This window comes from Cherax quadricarinatus, unplaced genomic scaffold (assembly GCF_038502225.1).
Source record: "Cherax quadricarinatus isolate ZL_2023a unplaced genomic scaffold, ASM3850222v1 Contig1867, whole genome shotgun sequence".
NCBI classification, from domain to species: domain Eukaryota; kingdom Metazoa; phylum Arthropoda; class Malacostraca; order Decapoda; family Parastacidae; genus Cherax; species Cherax quadricarinatus.
This window is the reverse complement of record NW_027196893.1, coordinates 46460-66758: the sequence shown is the minus strand read 5'-3', so window position 1 is coordinate 66758 and position 20299 is coordinate 46460. Positions and strand designations below refer to the sequence as shown.

General features: G+C 47.4%; 1 protein-coding gene across 1 annotated transcript; it reads left to right on the top strand.

Moving 5' to 3' along the window:
- The first annotated feature begins 1134 nt into the window (after positions 1–1134).
- Positions 1135–15318, top strand: LOC138851738 (collagen alpha-5(IV) chain-like). Its single transcript, XM_070081165.1, has 5 exons — positions 1135–1289; positions 4131–10916; positions 11178–11491; positions 11910–12018; positions 12820–15318. The coding sequence occupies exons 1-5, from the start codon at positions 1238–1240 to the stop codon at positions 12990–12992; spliced, it is 7434 nt and encodes a 2477-aa protein (XP_069937266.1). The 5' UTR covers positions 1135–1237; the 3' UTR covers positions 12993–15318.
- Positions 15319–20299: the final 4981 nt, after the last annotated feature.

Genomic DNA, 20299 nt, shown 5'->3' with positions numbered 1-20299 from the left:
ATATATATATATATATATATATATATATTGATGTGTGTGTGTGTGTACTCGCCTAATTCACCAAATTGTGGTTGCAGGGGTCGAGACTCAGCTCCTGGCCCCGCCTCTTCACCGAGTGCTACTAGGTCCTCTCTCTCCCTGCTCCATGAGCTTTGCCATACCTCATCTTAAAGTTATGTATGGTGTGTGTGTATGTGTGATATTTTATAATTTCATGCTTCAAATACTTCGACAAAAAATCTACTGTAATATTCAACTTGTGGCTGGTGGGTCAGACACAGGTAACACTGCAATAACTCCCTGCGACTGTTATCGCTGGTGGGTCAGACACAGGTAACACTGCAATAACTCCCTGCGACTGTTATCGCTGGTGGGTCAGACACAGGTAACACTCTGCAATAACTCCCTGCGACTGTTATCGCTGGTGGGTCAGACACAGGTAACACTGCTATAACTCCCTGCGACTGTTATCGCTGGTGGGTCAGACACAGGTAACACTCTGCAATAACTCCCTGCGACTGTTATCGCTGGTGGGTCAGACACAGGTAACACTGCAATAACTCCCTGCGACTGTTATCGCTGGTGGGTCAGACACAGGTAACTGCAATAACTCCCTGCGACTGTTATCGCTGGTGGGTCAGACACAGGTAACACTGCAATAACTCCCTGCGACTGTTATCGCTGGTGGGTCAGACACAGGTAACACTGCAATAACTCCCTGCGACTGTTATCGCTGGTGGGTCAGACACAGGTAACACTGCAATAACTCCCTGCGACTGTTATCGCAGCTGAGCCAAAGAAAATGTAACAGGTTGCTAAAAATATACTTAAAATCTCCAATGCGCACAGCTCATTTATATATGTAGGGGATGTTTACTATGCTCGTAGTTCCTACCATAAAAGAGGAAAATATAGTTATCATATGACTGTTGGCGGATAAAATACCAGGAGGTCAATCCGAGAGTCAACGCCCCAGCGGCCCGGTCCATGACCAAGCCTCGCAGTGGATCACCCTAGTAGGTTTAGCGCCTTGTTTTGATTATAATCGCGGTGGATTGGGACCTGATCAACCGGCTGTTAGTGCTCGGCACACGCAAACCGACATACAAGCCAGTTTAGGTAGCAAAATTAATTCTTCAGTATGCAGTAATTAAATTAATAGTATAAAGCATGTATACCTAGATACAGAGTTTTCTAAACGCTATTTTTTTCCCTTCAGAGTTGTGGCAGCGCGACGATGGGGGGGACTAAGCCATTTCTGCTGCTGGTTCTCGCCGTAGCCGCCTATGGTATGTACCGAGTTAAATTTGGTATCTGGTAAAACTTTGTATCAGGTACAACTTAAGCAATTTTACCAGTTTCTTTATATATTTTACTGCTAAACATAATGCGGTAGAGGGAGATCACACTTTATCTCGCTTCATCCTTCATGTACTCTTCAAGTGAGGGGGGGGAGGGTGGTGATTTGATGCTGAAAGGCTCCTAATCCGAGGAACTGGAGCTACCCTCCTCCCTTTAATCAAACCTCATTATCAATCGCTTTCTAGGCACTGTATGATCCCTACGGATTTAGCGCATCACAAATATAATAATTGACTTGTGTAGCTCTTGGAGTGGTTCCCCCAGTTACCCGCAACTTGCTGAAGCTATCTGAAGCAGCAGCACCTCTCTCTGGTCTCCCCACCTGCACCCCTCCCTGTCCTCCCCATTTGCACCCCTCCCTGTCCTCCCCACCTGCACCCATCTTCACCCCTCCCTATCCTCCCCACCACAACCTTCTTCCACCACCACTCCTTTTATTCCCTGTTTAAAAATGCTTTATTAAATTTTTGCTAATAAAATCTTCATCTTGTTCCCCTTCAGAGTGCCTATAGAATCTCTGACCTTTATTATTATTATATGGATCAAACATTTAAGACACTGGAAATTACAGTTTCGCCGAAAAAAATACTGTATAAAACTTTTTAGGTTTGCAGTTCTGTTTCAACACTTAATGAAGACTTCTCACCCGCTATCAGCAAGCCTCGTGTGCTTGTTAGTGGTACCTCGGGATACGAACTTAATTCTTTCCAGAAGGCTGTTCGAGTGCCGATACCGAGCGAATTTGTTCCCATAAGGAATAATGTAAATTAGATTAATCCGTTTCAGACCCCCCCCCCAAATACTTACAAAAGCTCTTACATGAATACACTTACATAATTGTTCGAGTTTTGAGGTGTTCGTATCCCGAGGTACCACTAATTTCACAGAATGTGGTTTAAGTAGGCAAGCACGGGACGAGACATTAAATGAGAACCCTGAATATTGTCCAAGTGATCCGTCCATTACTTATCAAATTGCAAATACTTTTAATATAATTCTGTGAGACGGAATCATGAATATGGTATTTGCAGTAGTAGTACCAAGGCATACCATGAGTCTCATCACACTCGTTTATTATTATTCTTGTTGATTCGCGGGTATTCTCCCGGCCCGAGCCTATTCCAAGTGGTGGCCCGGCCTTGGCTCCCTGTCCAGGGAGTGTCTGAGACCTAAGTCTGCCATGGGAGGAGGCACAAGTACCTCCTCACCGTTGTGATCAACTGTCCTCAGGCCTAGCCACATTCCCCGCCCTCACGGGGCTCGTAGGGAGAAGCTAGGCCTCTCTGGTCTGCCATCCCCGCCCCAAGGGGGCTAATGGGAATGACAGTCTTGTGAGTTGCAAGCTCTGGCTCAGGCACCTACCCTACCCTACCCTAGAAGGGCTGGGCATGGTGTCGACCGTTTATTATTATTATTATTATTATTATTATTACTATACGAAAAAAAATAAGCTAAACCAGGTGAGTTATACACCTATTCACATTCAGCAGTATATTACAATCACTTGTTTATGATTTGTTTTTGTGTATGTTTCAAGTTGTTCTTGGAATGTATTAATACCGTTGTTTAACCCTTCGGAAGGTTCATTCTATGTTTTCGTTCCAATTAGTATGTTACATAAGCTATGCATTTAATTTCTGCTACCATTTATAATTCTTATATTATGGAATGTGGATGCTTTAAATAAATAACCATAACTTTTAAAGGGGTGGACCGGTAAGCCAGTGGAAGGCCTCGATCAGGTGGCCAAAAGCTCCAGCGTGAGGAATCGTTTGTTCTGTTTCCTGACAAATCTTAACCTAACCTAACCCGAGACTCTTCTTCCTTGTCTGAGTTTGTAGGTTCAAGCCTATAGAGTTGCACAAAAAAAAAATTATAGGCCAATAGCCATTGTGAGGACTATTCTCAAGCTAACATATTTCATTACTTTGTATAGGCAACCCATAAGTAGCTTTCGTACAAACAATATATCTGTCATTTATAAGAAAGTATCTGAACAATGCGGGTGTGAGGAATTTTGATTTAAAAATCCAGCCTCTCTGCCCATTTTACAACTTTCTCAATACTTTCTCGGTGCAATACATGTGTGTGTGTGTGTGTATGTGTGTTTGTGTTGTACTTTATAGGTAGAACTTGTTACCATATCTTATAAATGAATGATTGTGTTGCTGAAGGCAACACAATCACTGTTGCCATAACTCCTCGAAAATCATTCTAAACATTAAGAAAATGCTATATTACATTGATGGTGAACACGGTAACACAAACTATCTCGAGACTCTAGTGAGGCGAGTACGTGAAGTTTAAATATATTTCCTCAATTTTTGTAAACTCTGTGTCTAAGTTTTTTGTAAAATTTGAAGGCTGGCATGCTACGTTAATTCACATACATAAATATTTTAAATGCATGATAACTGAGATACTTGTGGAACTATCAGTTATTAATATTGGTTTAAGCCGGGAGGTGAATTGGACCTGCCTCGCATGGGCCACTAGGCCTGCTGCAGTGTTCTTTCTTTCTTCTGTTCTTAACTCGTTGGTTTTCTAAAACCATTTATACAGATTTTAATGCATGAACACAATTTTTTAAAAGATGGTTAGTCCAGGTCGGCTAGTTTCATCGATTCTGTTTAGAAAGAAAAACACAAAATGTATGTACACATGTGTGTATCGCGTTATACCTGATAATTTTGTCACAGAATTTCAAGGCGTGTATCTCGGGGAAATATTAAAAAAAATAAAATCTTAATAATCATTTTGGTTTGCAGGGCGGAGTATGGACGAGCCTCACCTGAAACCTGGAGGTAGGACTGCCAAGATGACTCCAATATGGCGGCAGAGCTCCGGCGTGGGTTCCGTCAAGAACTTGCGAACTGCCGGGGGCAACATGCTAACTAAGCTGGCTCTTCTGCCGTGCACCGAAGAGGGCTTCTTTCCCCAGCCCGGTTCCTGCCACAACTTCTATCGCTGTGTCGACTGGACGGGCACCAAGAAGCGTTTCTCTGTCTTTCGTTTCAATTGTCCTTTCGGTACCGTCTTTGACGACGATCTTGACATCTGCAACCATCCGAAAGCCGTTAAGAACCCGCCCGAGTGTTCGGGGGCCGCCGCTAATCTGCCTCTGCCAGAACCTCCTGGCACAGATCAGTCAGGAGGCACTGTGGGTACCGGAGGTTCTGCAGGAGGTCCAGGAAGTGGTGGATACCCTGGGAGCACTGGAGGCTCTGGAGGCGTTGGAGGTTCTGGAAGACCTGGAGGCCCTGGAAGTGGTGGATATCCAGGGACGACTGGAGGCCCCGGCGGCTTAGGAGGCCCAGGAAGCTCTGGAGGTGTTGCAGGACCTGGAAGTGCCGGAAGCCCAGGAGGTGCTGGTGGTGGTGGAAGTGGTGGATATCCTGGAGGCTCTGGAGGCGTTGGAGGTTCTGGAGGCCCTGGAGGACCTGGAAGCCCTGGAGGCCCTGGAGGATCTGGAAGCACTGAAGGCTCTGGAAGTGGTGGATATCCCGGGGGCACTGGAGGCCCTGGGAGTGTCGGAGGCCCAGGAGGTGTTGGTGGTGGTGGAAGTGGTGGATATCCTGGTGGCACTGGAGGCTCTGGAGGCGTTGGAGGTTCTGGAAGACCTGGAGGTACTGGAAGTGTTGGATATCCAGGGACGACTGGAGGCCCTGGCGGCATAGGAGGCCCAGGAAGCTCTGGAGGTGTTGCAGGACCTGGAAGTGCCGGAAGCCCAGGAGGTGCTGGTGGTGGTGGAAGTGGTGGATATCCTGTAGGCTCTGGAGGCGTTGGAGGTTCTGGAGGCCCTGGAGAACCTGGAAGCCCTGGAGGATCTGGAAGCACTGGAGGCTCTGGAAGTGATGGATATCCCGGGGGCACTGGAGGCCCTGGGAGTGTCGGAGGCCCAGGAAGTGTTGGTGGAAGTGGTGGATATCCTGGTGGCACTGGAGGCTCTGGAGGCGTTGGAGGTTCTGGAAGACCTGGAGGCCCTGGAAGTCCCGGAGGCCCTGGAAGCCTCGGAGGCCAGGGGAGTGGTGGATATCCTGGTGGCACTGGAGGCTCTGGAGACGTTGGAGGTTCTGGAGGACCTGGAAGCCCTGGAAGACCCGGAGGCCCTGGAAGCCTCGGAGGCCAGGGGAGTGGCGGATATCCTGGTGGCACTGGAGGCGTTGGAGGTTCTGGAGGCCCTGGAAGCCTCGGAGGCCTTGGAAGCCCTGGAGGCCCTGGAATCCCCGGAAGCTCTGGAAGTGGTGGATATCCCGGGGGCACTGGAGGCCCTGGCGGCGTAGGAGGCCCTGGAAGCTCTGGAAGTGTCGGAGGCCCAGGAGGTGTTGGTGGTGCTGGAAGTGGTGGATATCCCGGTGGCGGAGGAGGCCCTGGAAGCCCTGGAGGCCCTGGAAGTGTCGGAGGACCTGGCGGCGTTGGAGGCCCTGGAACTCCTGGAGGCGTGGGTGGCAGTGGACTAGGAGGAATCGGAGGACTAGGAGGTGTTGTAGGACCTGGAGGCGGTGGTGGCCATGGGAGTGTTGGAGGGCCAGGTGCAGGTGGATACCCTGGGAGCGTTGGAGGTCCAGGAGGTGTTGGAGGTCCTGGAAGTGTCGGAGGTGTTGGTGGCCCTGGAAGTGTCGGAGGTGTTGGTGGATCTGGAAGTGGGGGATACCCTGGAGGCGGTGGATACCCTGGAGGCGGTGGATATCCTGGAGGTGGTGGATACCCTGGAGGCGGTGGATACCCTGGAGGCGGTGGATACCCTGGAGGCAGTGGATACCCTGGAGGAGGCGGATACCCTGGAGGCGGCGGATATCCTGGAGGTGGCGGATACCCTGGCAGCGTAGGTGGAGCTGGAGTTGGAGGTCCTGGAGGGGCGGGAGGAACTGGTGGCGCTGGAAGCACTGGAAACATTCCAGACTCGGAAAGCAGTGGCGTCATTCCTGGAAACGTTGTTGTTGGAGGTGCTGGAACACCTGGAGTCATTCCAGGACCTGGATTACCTGGAGGAAGTGGAACATCTGGAGGTCCTGGATGGCCTGGAAGTACAGGATTGCCTGGAGGAGCTGGAATCCCTGGAGGTATAGGAATACCTGGAGGCACTGGCACTCCTGGAGGACCTGGCACGCCTGGAGGACCTGGCACGCCTGGAGGTCCTGGAACCCCCGGAGGCCCTGGAACGCCTGGTGGTCCTGGAGCACCTGGAGGCCCTGGAACGCCTGGAGGACCCGGAACACCTGGATTGCCTGGAGGTCTTGGAACGTCTGGAGTACCTGGAACGCCTGGAGGTCCTGGAACACCTGGAGGTCCTGGAACGCCTGTAGGGCCTGGCACGCCTGGAGGTCCTGGAACACCCGGAGGCCCTGGAACGCCTGGTGGTCCTGGAGCACCTGGAGGTCCTGGAACGCCTGGAGGACCTGGAACTCCTGGATTGCCTGGAGGTCTTGGAACGCCTGGAGTACCTGGAACACTTGGAGGTCCTGGAACACCTGGAGGTCCTGGAACGCCTGGTGGTCCTGGAAGCCCTGGAACGCCTGGTGGTCCTGGAAGCCCTGGAACGCCTGGTGGTCCTGGAGCACCTGGAGGTCCTGGAACGCCTGGAGGACCTGGAACATCTGGATTGCCTGGAGGTCTTGGAACGCCTGGAGTACCTGGAACGCCTGGAGGTCCTGGAACACCTGGAGGTCCTGGAACGTCTGTAGGACCTGGCACGCCTGGAGGTCCTGGAACACCCGGAGGCCCTGGAACGCCTGGTGGTCCTGGAGCACCTGGAGGTCCTGGAACGCCTGGAGGACCTGGAACTCCTGGATTGCCTGGAGGTCTTGGAACGCCTGGAGTACCTGGAACGCCTGGAGGTCCTGGAACACCTGGAGGTCCTGGAACGTCTGTAGGACCTGGCACGCCTGGAGGTCCTGGAACACCCGGAGGCCCTGGAACGCCTGGTGGTCCTGGAGCACCTGGAGGTCCTGGAACGCCTGGAGGACCTGGAACTCCTGGATTACCTGGAGGTCTTGGAACGTCTGGAGTACCTGGAACACCTGGAGGTCCTGGAACACCTGGAGGTCCTGGAACGCCTGGTGGTCCTGGAAGCCCTGGAACGCCTGGTGGTCCTGGAAGCCCTGGAACGCCTGGTGGTCCTGGAGAACCTGGAGGTCCTGGAACGCCTGGAGGACCTGGAACATCTGGATTGCCTGGAGGTCTTGGAACGCCTGGAGTACCTGGAACGCCTGGAGGTCCTGGAACACCTGGAGGTCCTGGAACGTCTGTAGGACCTGGCACGCCTGGAGGTCCTGGAACACCCGGAGGCCCTGGAACGCCTGGTGGTCCTGGAGCACCTGGAGGTCCTGGAGCGCCTGGAGGACCTGGAACGCCTGGATTGCCTGGAGGTCTTGGAACGCCTGGAGTACCTGGAACACCTGGAGGTCCTGGAACATCTGGAGGTCCTGGAACGCCTGGTGGTCCTGGAAGCCCTGGAACGCCTGGTGGTCCTGGAGCACCTGGAGGTCCTGGAACGCCTGGAGGACCTGGAACATCTGGATTGCCTGGAGGTCTTGGAACGCCTGGAGTACCTGGAACGCCTGGAGGACCTGTCACACCTGGAGGTCCTGGAACGCCTGTAGAACCTAGCACGCCTGGAGGTCCTGGAACACCTGGAGGCCCTGGAACGCCTGGAAGTCCTGGAGCACCTGGAGGTGTTGGAATACCTGGAAGTACAGGAACACCTGGAGGTCCTGGAATGCTTGGTGGTCCTGGAACGCCTGGAGGTCCTGGAACACCTGGAGGACCTGGTACGCCTGGAGGTCCTGGAACGCCTGGAAGTTCTGGAATGCCTGGAGGACCTGGAACACCTGGATTGCCTGGAGGTCTTGGGACACCTGGAATACCTGGAACGTCTGGAGGTCCTGGAACACCTGGAGGTCCTGGAGCTATCGGAGGCCTTGGAATTCCTGGAATTGCAGGAGTACCTGGAAGTACGGGAACACCTGGAGTGTCTGAAGGGCCTGGAACGCCTGGAAGTCCTGGAACACCTGGAGGACCTGGTACTCCTGGAGGTCCTGGAACGCCTGGAAGTCCTGGAACTCCTGGAGGACCCGGAACTGCTGGAGGCCTAGGAATTCCTGGAAGTGTAGGAATACCTGGAAGTACAGGAACACCTGGAGTGCCTGGAGGATCTGGAAGACCTGGTACGCCTGGAGGTCCTGGAACTCCTGGAGGTCCTGGAACTCCTGGAACTCCTGGACGACCTGGAACTACTGGAGACCTAGGAATTCCTGGAAGTATAGGACTACCTGGAAGTACAGGAACATCTGGAGGCCCTGGAACACCTGGAAGTCCTGGAACACCTGGAGGCCCTGGAACGCCTGGAAGTCCTGGAACGCCTGGAGGTGTTGGAATACCTGGAAGTACAGGAACATCTGGAGGCTCTGGAACGCCTGGTGGTCCTGGAACTGCTGGAGGTTCTGGGACGCCTGGAGGTCCTGGAACGCCTGGAAGACCTGGAACACCTGGATTGTCTGGAGGTCCTGGAACGCCTGGAGAACCTGGAACGCCTGGAGGACCTGGAACGCCAGGAGGTCCTGGAACGGCTGGAGGTACTGGAACGCCTGGAGGTACTGGAGCACCAGGAAGACCTGGAACACCTGGAGTGCCTGGAGGACCTGGAACGCCTGGAGGTCCTGGAACACCTGGAGGTCCTGGAACGCCTGGAGGATCTGGAATACCTGGAGGTGTAGGAGAACCTGGAAGCACAGGAACACCTGGAGTGCTTGGAGGTTCTGGAACGCCTGGAGGACCTGGAACGCCTGGAGGTGCAGGAGTACCTGGAAATGCAGGAGCACCTGGAGGTCCTGGAACGTCTGGTGGTCCTGGAACTCCTGGAGCGTCTGGAGGTGTAGGAATACCTGGTGGCACCGGAATTCCTGGAGTACCTGGTGGTCCTGGAACTCCAGGAGGCTCTGGAACTCCTGGAGGTCCTGGAACTCCTGAAGGTCCTGGAATTCCTGGAGGTCCTGGAACCCCTGGAGGCTCTGGTACTCCTGGAGGTCCAGGAGCTCCTGGTAGCACCGGGAATGTCCCTGGGTCAGTACCCAGTAGTGTCACTCCAGGAAATGTAGTTGTTGGACCCGACACGAATGGAACCACTGGAACGGATAGCCTGGCAGGTTCTGGAACACAAGTAAGTTCTGCAAGTGCTGGAGTGTCTGGAAGTGCTGAAAGCCCAGGAAGTGATGAAAGCTCAGGAAGTGCTGAAAGCCCAGGAAGTGCTGAAACCTCAGGAACCTCTGGAAGTGCTGGAACTTTAGGAACCCCTGGGACTCCTGGAGGTGCTGGAGTCCCTGGAAGTGCTGGAACACCTGGAAGTGCTGGATTCCCTGGAAGTGCTGGAACCCCTGGAGTTCCTGGAGTTGCAGGAACACCTGGAACCCCTGGAGCACCTGGAGGTGCTGGATTAGCTGGAAGTGCTGGAACCCCTGGAGTCCCTGGAGGTGCTGGAACACCTGGAACTCCTGGAGCACCTGGAGGTGCTGTATTAGCTGGAAGTGCTGGAACCCCTGGAGTTTCTGGAGTCCCTGGAGGTGTTGGAACACCTGGAGCACCTGGAAGTGCAGGAACACCTGGAACCCCTGGAGCGCCTGGAGGTGCTGGATTCCCTGGAGGTGCTGGAACCCTTGGAGGTCCTGGATTCCCTGGAAGTGCTGGAACCCCTGGAGGTCCTGGATTCCCTGGAAGTGCTGGAACCCCTGGAGTTGCTGGAAGTGTTGGAACCCCTGGAGTACCTGGAAGTGCTGGAACACCTGGAGGTGCTGGATTCCCTGGAAGTACTGGAACCCCTGGAGTTCCTGGAGTTCCTGGAGTTCCTGGAGTCCCTGGAGGTGCTGGAACACCTGGAGCATCTGGAAGTGCAGGAACACCTGGAACCCCTGGAGCGCCTGGAGGTGCTGGATTCCCTGGACGTACTGGAACCCCTGGAGTTCCTGGAACTGCAGGAACACCTGGAACCCCTGGAGCACCTGGAGGTGCTGGATTCCCTGGAAGTGCTGGAACCCCTGGAGTTCCTGGAGCTGCAGGAACACCTGGAGGTGCTGGATTAGCTGGAAGTGCTGGAACACCTGGAGTCCCTGGAGGTGCTGGAACACCTGGAGTCCCTGGAGGTGCTGGAACACCTGGAGTACCTGGAAGTGCAGGAACACCTGGAACCCCTGGAGCACCTGGAGGTGCTGGATTCCCTGGAAGTGCTGGAACCCCTGGAGTTGCTGGAAGTGTTGGAACCCCTGGAGTACCTGGAGGTGCAGGAACACCTGGAACCCCTGGAGCATCTGGAAGTGCTGGATTCCCTGGAAGTGCTGGAACCCCTGGAGTTCCTGGAGGTCCTGGAGGAACGGGTGTTACCAGTGTTACTCCGCCACCCTTCGCTCTCTTGTGTTACCACGACAATAAGTACCGTCGCCACCCGCTCTACTGCAACAACTACTACTATTGCATCTGGGATGGCCTCAACTGGAACATCCCTATCTTTACTTGTCCGGCAAATCTTATCTTCGATGAGGAAACTCAGCAGTGTTCCTACTCTGGTAAGTCTCAAATTGGTCCTGTTTACTGTCAGTCGTGACTCTGACTTTTTTGGGTTATCCTAAGTTCTCTACACATATGCTGCTATGTATGATAATCTATGTAACTGTATTTGTGTATACCTGAATAAATTTACTTCCACATATCACTCTGCATTACAGCTTGACATGAAAATGTAACAAGATGCATGATAAATATTTTCGATTTTTTCCATTACAATAGAAATATTTACATTCAATAACTAACATATTTTGCTCTTACAGACGATACAACAAAATGTAGCGGGAACCTCGCCCAGTATCCGACACCCCAGGTTACGCCAGTACAGGGAACTGCTAGCACAGGCACCACAGGAACTGCGACTGCGGTGGCTACGTCAGTAGGGGGACCTGCGACTTCAGTGGCTACGTCAATAGAGGGAGTTGCGACTTCGGTGGCCACATCGGTAGAAGGAGTTGGGACTTCGGTGACCACATCTTCCTCCTCCGAGAGCACGCCCATCCAGAACACGACAGATTCACCTATCGAGGCGACCACAGAAGTCATAGTCCAGACTACAACAGAGAAAATTTGGGAGGTAGGTTTCATATAGAAAACGGATCACTTTCACAGTAAACTACAATATAACTGGTAACCTGGATTGCGCCAACCTCGCCGAGTGGTTAACACACTTGTCATGGGCTCAAGCCCCACCCGTTCCATGATTAAACTACAATATAAGTATATTTATTCCGCTCTTTTCACACTTTTTTTTCGGTATAGTTATTTGCATAATTTTTTCTCTCCTCAGACCCAATAAAAAAGTATAGAGATTAAATATTTCAAACTGTCAGTTTCATATTTGGCCCAAGAGGTTATTGCAAAATTGAATTTATTCATGAATAAAACATTGTCGGCTTTTTAACTGTTTTGTTTTACCACATGTATGGGTAATTTACCCATCATTCTTTTATTAAAGTATTTAATATTTTTACCTGTGCTATTGCCCTCCACAGCTGGATGAATCGAGCCAGTTCGACTGCCCAGCACCCGGCTATTATCCCTTCGAAGGAGACTGCGTTCGCTTTTACAGGTGCTTCGAGACGCTGAACGGCAAACTTAAAGGTGAGAAGGTTTTCTCGCTTTTGCAAATAGGAAATTTTTTGCTTATATTGTCAGTTCCAGAGAAGGTACAGACTGATAAATTAGACACATGTGCAACGCTTGGGTATCTTTATTGAGGAAACGTTTCGCCACACAGTGGCTTCATCAGTCCATACAAAGGGGAATGGTGAAGAACAGGAGGAGTTTGAGGTAATCAATCCCTCAGCCTTGAGTGGATTTAATCAGTTCATCAGTCTTGAAAAGAGTGTTGAATATGTGTCTAATTTATCGACTTGTGGGTTCTCTGAACCATTTATCTTCAAGGTACAGACTGTAGATTATTTTGATTGACGGTCACCGTCTCTAAGTAATATCGTAAGTAATAGCGCTCTCAGCTCACCTTTGAAAAAATCGGATTTGATCCCTGCAGAAGTGGAAAAACGTTGAGCATGTTTCCCTACAACTTTACACCTAGCACAGTTTACAAGACGCATTCTGGGTAAGACCATCAAAGGACCCAACGAAAATAAGCCAGCAGTGACCTTCTTGGGTTATTCTGGGTTATTTGTTAATTGTTAATGATAATGCTCCTTGTTAATGATTTTATTATCATTAACAAGGAGTAAACCAGAAATAACCCAGGAAGGTCACTGCTGGCTTATTTTCATATATATATATATATATATATATATATATATATATATATATATATATATATATATATATATATATATATATATATATATATATATATATATATATATATATACATATTAACTGCAAACAATTCTTTTTACATTATCACTCGCTACCTTCTTGCAGGTCTCCGCTACAAGTGTCCAACAGGCTACGGCTACTCTGAAACGCTACAGAGATGTAAGTTGCAAGCAGATCTTCCGCCCTGCATGAAGAAGCTGCAAGCGGCCCACTTGCGCTTATCAGGAGCCATCCGTCTCACGATCGCCGATTTGAATCGCTTCTTCGGCGATGAGTAAGGAGCCCCACTCTCAAGATGGTCGACGCTTCACTGTGGAAGAACTTAACTTTTCTGTGATGCTCTGAATGCTAAATACTGCAGGAGGGAGGGTAGTCGCCAGCTAGGGGCTTGTGGGTGTAACTGATGGCATTATAAGGACATTTTTAGTGGCTCTCGTCACTACACTCACATGTTGCGCCTTTGGTATCAATAAGATATACAAAGGTGTTTTAGACTTTTTTATTAAAAAATAATTGGAAATAGGAGTTCGACGACGCCCTAAAGATGATCCACTCATTCCCATACTTGATGATCTCCTGGAGTTATTTTATATTCAGACACTTTGTGAATACACGTCCTCGTTCTTAGCGTAATTAACAAGCCTTCGTCTTTGGCACTGAGGTCCTACGTTGGTACCTGATTGTTTCGATTCAGATTTGTAAACAATTAAGACGTCATTCACAGTAAAAATATGTTGTCTGGCGTCCTATTTTCTGTAATAAACAGCAAGTATCAATCATTAAGTGCTTTGTATATATAGCTTTAAACATACATCTCAGTTACTATTGTCCGGATTTACATATATTTGATCGTCAAACTTGCTGCTACCATACCATAACACTGGCACTTACGTTCCATGACCCTTCATAAAAAGATAAATTGCGTTGAACGCTTATGCACATTACAGGGAAACATAGTGAAGCATTTATCTATGTCAGGGTTGTTGCAATACAGACCCTAGTGCTTGTCTCCCTCCCTTGTACATGGAGAGAAATTTACCTGCTGTTCACGACAGACCAGGAGGTGGAGATTCTTGTATAGTGAATCTTCACTCCTAGTGCTCAAAGATTTGAAATAGAATCTATATTAGGATTTGCATTGTAACTCTTCATTTGTAACATTTTCTCGTTCCGATCTGCTCGAAACTGATTTAATACACTAACATGTATACGCTTTAAACAGGACGTCTCTACTAAAGTTTTATATAAAGATCTTATATACTAAGAGAAATGAGAAAATTGTATATCTTGTGGTTTGTAAACGGGAGAGTTTTACACAAAAACTGATAACTGGATTATAGGTGGTCTCGTTGCTTCAAAATGTCAACACAATCAGCACAACCAAAACACAACCGGCAGACTCACAATACAATCACAACACAACTACAACACAACGAGCACAAGCACAGTACAACCACAATAAGCAACCACAAAGATAAGCGCCACACTCTCAATGCCACACCCATCATACCAGCTACAATCACCACTATAACCAACACCACTACACCACACCCCATCAACCAACCAACACGCCCCCAACCACTTTCAAAAAGCAACAATAGCAACATTACTATTATTACAATCAAGGGGGAAGCGCTAAACCCGGAGGATTATACAGCGCCTGGGGGGGGATGTGGAAGGCATTCAGGCTTAATTTAGGGAACTGGAGCACAGATCCTATTCCCTAAATCAAGAGCCCCTCACCAACATCAAGGAACCTTCCTTGAGGGGAACAATAGCAACAACAAATATTAACCACGAGAATTAACCCATCGTTAGCCAGTCATCGGGTTCCTCCGAGAAGACAGAGGCCAGATCTCCGCCACAACCACACATATTCATCGCTAACTACACTACTACCTTATACATCCCTATGTTCCCAGTTATTGTAATTGTTGTTGCACAGTTTATCAGCCTGCCGTATTTTGTTCCTGTATTTCTTGTTCCTTCCTTCTGTCTCCTTCCTTATGTTTCTTCCCGTTTCTTATCTCTTCTTTGTCTGCAGTGTTGTCCGTTCATTCTGTAGCTCCTTCCTTCTGTATCACACATTCCTTTCGTGTCTCATGATCATTTCTCACCTTTCCTCACTCCTTTGATCTGCCTGACACTAGTTAGCTCAGTAACTTAAGGCATGAAGTGGGCATTTAGCGCATTTAATGTGTTCACTGCATCGGCATTATCGCTTGAGCATTCCTGGTCGGTCCTCGATTTTTCCTGTTAAATTTTTGTCTGTGATATTGGAAGATTAAACTTGAGTCGCAGTCTCAAACATCCTACATTTGCCAGATTTAACGAAACCATGTTCGTACTTTTCTTTCGTTTAATTAAATACGAAACTAAATTAAATTTGTCCAAAGATATACATTTTTTTATCAGAGAGACGAGAGGAACACTCGAGCTGAAGTAAACGTATGTGCCAAACAGTAATCTATTTTGCCTTTAATTCTGTTATTTATTTCTAATTTATTCTATTTAAATATGTATATATGATTTGTTGTGCTTGCCGCCCATTTACTGTTCAACGACAACGGTGCGTTAATTAGGAATAAAAGAATTCACAATTAGTGTATTTCGTTTTATTTAACCCACAATAAATAACAATATATACACTTGATCAATTAGACACATATTCAACACTTGGGTATCTTTATTGAGGAAACGTTTCGCCACACAGTGGCTTCATCAGTCATCAGTGAAGAACAGGAGGAGTTTGAGGTAATCAGTCCCTCAGCCTTGAGTCGATGTGGTCAGTCCATCAATCTTGAATAGAATACAGAATATGTATTCATTTGCTGTATTCGGTTCTCTGAACCATTTATCTACATCCCTGTCTGACACAGCAACATCATGGGATCTTAAAACAGGGAATTCTTCACTTGCCTAACCCTCGGGGACGACCTACTTTCACATTGGTCAAATGTTATACCACCTACGACTGCTGCACCTCTCCTGCCTACAGTATGTAAGCCACTTCTTCGCACATATGCTGTATTCTTTTCAAGATTGATGGACTGACTCCATCGACTCAAGATTGAGGGACTGATTACCTCAAACTCCTGTTCTTCACTTTTCTCCTTTGTATGGACTGATGAAGCCACTGTGTGGCTAAACGTTTCCTCAATAAAGATACCCAAGTGTTGCACATGTGTCTAATTCATCAACTTGTCAGTTCTCTGAACCATTCTTCTATACTATATACACTTACACGTACGAACTCAGTTTAATTCGTAATAAGCGACTGTCAATGAATAAACAGAAAGGTGAACGGGAGGCTCAAACCTTTCTGTTTATTCACCGACAGTCTTTCATTACGAGTTAAACTGAGTTCATAGGCTGTGGGAAAGGACAGTTGGGTTACAGACAGTAGGCACTGACACAGACAGTAGCCACTGACACAGACAGTAGCCACAAACACAGACAGTAGCCACTGACACAGACAGTAGCCACTGACACAGACAGTAGCCACTGACACAGACAATAGCCACTGACACAGACAGTAGCCACTGACACAGACAATAGCCACTGACACAGACAGCAGCCACTGACACAGACAATAGCCACTGACACAGACAGTAGCCACTAACACAGACAGATCACAGCGGTGCCTTCCGTAAAATTTTCCTATTAGAAGCCCCGTAGTTCAGTGGTAAATCCCTGGACCTATTAATCTCGGAGCTATAAGACCCTTGTAGGTTTAGTGCTTATTTTTTATTATAATGATAATAATTAATCTCGAGCTTCCCGTCCACGTTTCTCTTTATTCACTTGCATATAAGTTAATTATCAATTACATTTGCGATAGAAAAAAGTGAATTGGCTCACATCTCATCTGATTTTGGTGAAAATTGATCTTGATGAAAGGCTCTTGGTCCAAGGAGTTGCAGCTGCCCTCCTTGCCTCGGATAAGTCCTGACTGCCTCCCATTACCCAAGAAAACAGTCAAAATAATCTCTGATATAAGAACATAAGAACATAAGAAAGAAGGAACACTGCAACGGGCCTACTGACCCACGAGGAGCAGGTCCATGTTTCCCCCGGATTATCCCAAAGACCCACCCCGTCTGGTCATCCCCACTCAAGGATGGAGCAGCACAAGCTAGTCAGGTCCAACTCGCACCCACCCACACCCACTCATGTATTTATCTAACCTATTTTTAAAACTACACAACGTTTTAGCCTCAATAACTGTACTCGGGAGTTTGTTCCACTCATCCACAACTCTATTACCAAACCAGTGCTTTCCTATATCCTTCCTGAATCTGAATTTTTCCAACTTAAAACCATTGCTGCGAGTCCTGTCTTGGCTGGAAATTTTCAGCACACTGTTGATTAAAGTTATGGTTGGTGGTTTATAAAATCAGGCCTACTGTTTTTAAAGTTAGGCCTTCTGTTTTTTTTCAATCAGGATTACTGTTTTAGTTTTGCCTGCTGTTCACAGGATGATTCATCTTAGACATTAAGCAAAGCCGAAAAGTACTTGTTATTGAACATTAAAATGGTATAAAATACCGACAGGTTGTTAGGTAAGACACATATGCAACAGTTAGGTATCTTTATTATGAAACGTTTCGCCTACACAGTAGGCTTCTTCAGTCAAGTACAGAAAAGTTGATAGAAGCAGAAGAATACTTGAAGACGATGTAATCAGTCCATCACCCTTAAATTTTATACCATTTTAATGTTCAATCTGTCAGACACTGCAACACAAGGGTATCTTGGTACAGACCTGCAATCAACTTCGACAACTTCCACTAGTGAGAGCGGCTGGATTTGAGAGGGACCTGACCTCTCAACATCTGAGTTCTTACCTCTCCTAGTGGCCTACGTCTCACCTCTTGGCGCTATAAAAAGCTCCATCCTGTCACTTCATCTCCATATTGTTTCATACTATGGAACAATGCTCTTCTCCAGACTGAGGGACTGACCACCTCAAAACTTTAAGGGTGATGGACTGATTACATCGTCTTCAAGTATCTTCTGCTTCTATCAACTTTTCTGTACTTGACTGAAGAAGCCTACTGTGTAGGCGAAACGTTTCATAATAAAGATACCTAACTGTTGCATATGTGTCTTACCTAACAACTTTGAAGCCGATCATAAGATGGAAGGCGCATCAGAGTAAGGAAAGTTAAGAGTGAAGATCTGAAGGTAGGAAATCGCTTCTCTGTTCTTCAGGATGAATGTACTTCAGTGGCCAGTGAAGGTAAGGGTACTACTGCCCCTGCTAATGGAGGTAAGCGCATACTTGTGGTTGGTGACTCTCAGGTAAGATATATTGACCGTGCTTTTTTGTAATAGAAATAAGAAGATGAGAGATAGAGTGTGCTTCCCTGGAGCTGGTGTTGGGGACATTGTCAACAGGCTGGATAATATCATGTCAGGTAATGGGAACAAGCCCATTATCTGTCTCAGTGCTGGTGGAAATGATATTGGGAAGGGTAGGAGAGAAGAGCTGCTAGATAAGTACAGGTCAGCTATAGATTTCATTAAGTCTAAGGGAGGGATCCCAATCATATGTAGCATCTTGCCTAGAAGGGGAGTAGGAAATGAATGGTTGTCTAGGGCAATTGGTGTAAATTGCTGGGAAATAAAGACAATAGATCAGGTCAGCAAACAAAGAGAGACAGCAGAGGGCAGCAAGGGACTAGCTCCCTTAAGGTCTATTATACTAATAACAGGAGTGTAAGAAACAAGATAGATGAGCTAAGATTAATTGCAAGTTCAGGAAACATAGATATCATTGCTATAACAGAGACCTGGCTCAATCTGAAAGATAGAGAGATGCCCTCTGAATGTTACATACAAGGCTATAAATTATTCCACACTGACAGGGTCAACAGGAAAGGTGGTGGAGTAGCGATGTATGTCAGAGACAATTTAAATTGTTGTGTTAGACAAGATATAAAATTAGAAGCGTCAGCCACTGAATCTGTTTGGTTACAGCTTCTCGAGGGCCGAGAAAAACTAATTTTGGGTGTGATTTACAGGGCCCCAAATCTTGATAGGGAGTGCAGTAAACTTCTATGGGACGAAATTCGTAAGGCATCTACATACGAAAATGTTGTGCTAATGGGAGATTTCAACTATAGACAGATTGACTGGAGCAATTTGACAGGAAATTTAGAGTCAGGTGACTTTCTTGATACGATCCAGGATTGTTTTTTAAAACAGTTTGTGACAGAGCCAACTAGGGGAAATAACCTCCTTGACTTGGTTCTTGCCAGTAGGGAAACACTAATTAATAATCTTGAGGTTAATGATGAGCTTGGGGAAAGTGATCACAAATCACTCAGTTTTAATATATCATGGAATTCCCCTAATAATGGCAATCAAGTCTCCGTCCCTGACTTTCGCTTGGCTGATTTCATAGGACTGAAAAATTACTTAGGTGGGCTGAACTGGAATGACCTGACTAAGGGTCAGGTAGGTGGTGATGATTGCCGATATGATGCTTTCCAGGGCATAGTTCTAGCTGCTCAGTCAAATTATGTTCCAAATAGGGAAATCAGATCAAACAAAAATGATCCTAAATGGATGAACAATAGATTAAAATATCTGATTGGTCAAAAGAGAGGCATATATAGGCAAATCAAAAGAGGAGAGGGGCAATTAAGAAATCAATATATTCAGTTAAAGAGAGAAATAAAAAAGGGAATTAGAAAAGCAAAAAGAGATTATGAGGTTAAAGTTGCAAGAGTATCGAAGACTAACCCAAAAGGATTCTTTCAGGTATACAGAAGTAAGATCAGGGACAAGATAGGCCCACTCAAAAGTTCCTCGGGTCAGCTCACTGACAGTGATAAGGAAATGTGTAGAATTTTTAACACATACTTCCTCTCAGTTTTTACACAGGAGGATACCAGCGATATTCCAGTAATGATAAATTATGTAGAACAGGATGATAATAAACTGTGCACGATTAGGGTCACAAGTGACATGGTCCTTAGGCAAATAGATAAATTAAAACCTAACAAATCCCCAGGCCCTGATGAACTGTATGCAAGGGTTCTAAAGGAATGTAAAGAGGAGCTTAGCACACCTTTGGCTAATCTTTTCAACATATCACTACAAACTGGCATGGTGCCAGATAAGTGGAAAATGGCAAATGTGATACCTATTTTCAAAGCAGGTGACAGGTCCTTAGCTTCGAACTATAGACCAATAAGCCTAACCTCCATAGTGGGAAAATTTATGGAATCAATAATTGCCGAGGCAGTTCGTAGCCACCTTGAAAAGCATAAATTAATCAACGAATCTCAGCATGGTTTTACAAAGGGGCGTTCCTGCCTTACGAATTTATTAACTTTTTTCACTAAGGTATTTGAGGAGGTAGATCATGGTAATGAATATGATATTGTGTATATGGACTTCAGTAAGGCTTTTGACAGGGTCCCACATCAGAGACTATTGAGGAAAATTAAAGCACATGGAATAGGAGGAGAAATTTTTTCCTGGATAGAGGCATGGTTGACAAATAGGCAGCAGAGAGTTTGCATAAATGGGGAGAAATCAGAGTGGGGAAGCGTCACGAGCGGTGTTCCACAGG